This window comes from Caenorhabditis briggsae (assembly GCF_000004555.2).
Source record: "Caenorhabditis briggsae complete genome, chrX, whole genome shotgun sequence".
NCBI classification, from domain to species: domain Eukaryota; kingdom Metazoa; phylum Nematoda; class Chromadorea; order Rhabditida; family Rhabditidae; genus Caenorhabditis; species Caenorhabditis briggsae.
The window spans coordinates 20,125,721-20,129,139 of record NC_013491.2 but is presented as its reverse complement, the minus strand read 5'-3'; the positions used below and the strand labels follow the sequence as shown (position 1 = coordinate 20,129,139).

The window sequence follows — 3,419 nt, the reverse complement described above, 5'->3', positions numbered from 1 at the left end:
TCTACTAATACGACGGGGGTTTTTTTGTTAATTCTTGATTCTTTTTGAAGTGTTAAAAAATTGTACACTCCGAAATTTTTATTATATACAAAATTTGAAAAAAATTGCAACTTTTTGATCCATATTTTTTATAGAAAGCCGAGTTTCCCTACTTCAGGATTTTAGAATTGTCTAGAAGTTTTCTTTCAACACTATAAAAAAGTTAATCTTCACCGACACTACAAATTTCACACCCACATATGACGTAGCAATTATCACATACTCTTTTACTTTATCACACGAAAATCCCTTTCTCTTGTTTTCCAGTCGCACACAAATGCGTAGACAAAAAGGTGTGAGCAGAAGGACCGGAAAAGGGGATTTGAACTATTGGTAAAACTCTTTATACAAATCCCCAGGGCATTGAGCTCTTTTATCTTTCGTTTTTTTATTCACTTTGCAGATAATCATGCAGGTCTGCTTTCAGTTTTCCTTTTTTTTTCAAAGCTATTTTGAGTGCGAACGTTTGAGAATTCCTTTTTATTCTTTAAAGCAGGAAATGATTGTATGTGCCATACAACCTGTAATAGAAAAGCCCTCGTATCGTTTTTTATTCAGTTGGAATTTATTTTTTGAAGTCTTGCTTGGTAGTAATCGTGTGCCGATTACAATGAAAATTTTATAACATTTCAGCAACACCTTCATCATGGCGCAAACAAAACATTACGTTCGAGATATTCAGATTATTGGATTTCCTGGGTTCCCTCGGAAGGTGTCCATAAATGAAGTCCAAGATTTTTCTGTAGTTCTCGGACATGGAAAAAGCTCCTTGACGAGAGCAATTGCTTTTGTCTTGCTAGATGTGAGTTTTTAAGTTACTTGTAGTATAACGTTTCTTGTCCGGCGGCGAAAAATGTTGCAGCTGGGATTTTATTGCATATTTCCCTCAGTTTTCTGCTTCTTGATTTATTTTTGATTTTTATAAGTGAGTAATCAGTTGAATATCTTCAAAAAATCAGTTGAATATCTTTAAAGGTGGGGGGACAGGAGATTTTTCGTAGTTTTTTTGTAGTTTTCTGCGTGTATACACCCAATGCGCGCTACTTGACTACAGTTTTTTTGAAAAGTTTTTCAATAGATTTCTTCAATGTTTGGTAATTATTCCCGACTTTTTCTTGTTATTCGGCCATTCTATGATGTCGCCACATGAAACCAGAAAAAAAAAACGAAAAATCACAGATGAGAATCAAACCCGCGATGCGCGATATGCATTCTACCGTAACGGTGTACAACGCTTAATGTCACTCTGCGTACAGCGGTATGTATGCAACCGGGCGGTGGCTTCCTCTTTGCCCGCGTAGCTCAGTCGGTAGCGGCGCCGCACCCTCAATCATCGCCCTCACAAGTTCAACTCATCGAGGGGCATATTTAAACGGAATTTCGAGCAATTAATTTTTTCATTTTCTCCCATTTTAAAAAAACCGTCAAAATATGTCGGAGTAAATTAATTTCAAAGTACGGTATGAAAGGTGCATGCGTTTCTCAAAAAATCATAGCTATTTTTGCTGCAGAACTGACAATGAACACTTGAATATATTTTTGAACGCAAGATTCATTGCCGCCGGACAAAAACTATAACGCTACACTATCTTATTCGAACCATCGTTCGTTTACAGGACAAAATAATCGAGAAAGATCAGACTTTCTACGGTAATCTGAAGGATTATGGAATGTCTGTACGCGTATCGGTATCCAGTTCTAGCGGAGACAACATCATATTTGAAAGGCGAATTTCTGCAATGCAATACCCCAAACGCAACCAGAGCTTTTTCCTAAATGGGCAAAAAGTATCGAAAGGAATTTATAAAAGAAAACTACTAAAAATTGGTTTTTTTTCATTTCAAGCAGGACTTGTACCTCAAGCACCCTTTCTCCAACCAATTGCCGCTGTCCGCCGAAAATCTCACTGATTTCATCAAAGAAGAAGCAATGGATAACGACTTAAAGAATGCTCTGCAAGCTTTATCGACACGGTTTCCAGATACTGAAGCAAAAGATCTCGTTCATTTGGCTCATTTGGAAAATGCCGACCGGTCCAATTTGAGCGAGGAGTTACAAGAAAAAGTGAAGGAATTCAATCGGGTATGCATTTTTTTTGTGTTCAAGATTTTTTCATTTGGTTAAATATATTCTAGATAAACGAAGTCCGAATGGAGAAGTACAAAAATTATCTCACCAATTTCGTCACCAATATCGACCTAATTCTGCCATGTTTTTTTGAGAACGCGGGATTGAGATTTCAATATCAAGAAGGAACCATCTTTCCTTTTCAAAAATTGATGGTACGGCTGAATGACGGAAAAGAGGAGGTTGTGGATATATCGTTTGTCGACGAGAGGGCTGGGGCTGCGGATCAAGCGATATTAGAGCTTATCTGGAGAATTGCATTTTGCTTGAAGGAAGGTATACAAATTTTAATTTTGGAGCCTTTTAAGTGCCGGATGGACGAAGCAACTCTTTCAAAGGTACATTTTCTATTGATTTGCATGAATTAATGATAAAAAATTGATGCGTTGTAGATAATTGGTGCTCTACATGCCGTAACAGCGCAGAGAAACCTTCAAATACTTCTGGCATTGAGAACAGATGAGAAAATCAAGAATGCTCATGTTATTAACATGAACAATAGCGACTTATATCCAAACCATTAAGTTTTCAAGTACAATACTCCACTGCCTTGTTCTATTTTATGTTTTTTTGCCAAAGTTTCATCAATTCTCTGATCCCGAGTTTATTGTTTTTCGTTTTTCCCACGGCCCCTGAAAATCAATCATGGGTTCCTTCACTTCATCTCAATATTGTTCAGCAATATTTCCTATTCATTTTCTCATTTTTTTCTCTATTCATTTTCTCATTTTTTTTAAATCAATGATTTTGTTATCTATGATTGTCAAATCCTTTAATTATTAATTTAAGTTCGATTCTTTTAAAACCAAATTCAGTTTTTTTCTAAACATAGCTTCTTTTTTCTTTGTTCCTTGTGTTTGTCTTTTTCAATTTTCTTTTTGTGATCTTTTTTTGTCCCAAAAACTCAAATCCTTCCCTATTATTAATGTAATTCTAATACTTTTCGTAGTTTTCACTTCGATTTCCTTCATCTTCCTTTTTTACATTCCCAAAGCGGATTAAATCTCACGTTCTGGTTAATCCCATGTCAGAATTCAATTTCCGTTGCTTCGACCAAATCTGCCTTTATTAAAAACCAATGTTCTTTATTTCTCAAATTGTATTCTTCAATCAAAACATTAGTAATTTATTCTAATCCGCTTGTTTGAAAACATTCATCTTACGCCAGAATTTCTGCTCTGCTATTTCCTAGATCAGAAATTTCATAGTAGGAGTTTCAAAACAACGCGTTCCTCATAGCTCAAAGTTAGAAA

The 3,419-nt window shown here is 35.7% G+C and overlaps 1 protein-coding gene across 1 annotated transcript; it reads left to right on the top strand.

Annotated features, from left to right (window-relative positions):
- Positions 1-685: 685 nt before the first annotated feature.
- CBG28107 lies at positions 686-2,690 on the top strand (the record flags this gene model as incomplete). The annotated part of the gene is made up of 4 exons (XM_045240659.1): positions 686-841; positions 1,656-1,826; positions 1,885-2,121; positions 2,559-2,690. The coding sequence occupies 4 exons, from the start codon at positions 686-688 to the stop codon at positions 2,688-2,690; spliced, it is 696 nt and encodes a 231-aa protein (XP_045098693.1).
- Positions 2,691-3,419: the final 729 nt, after the last annotated feature.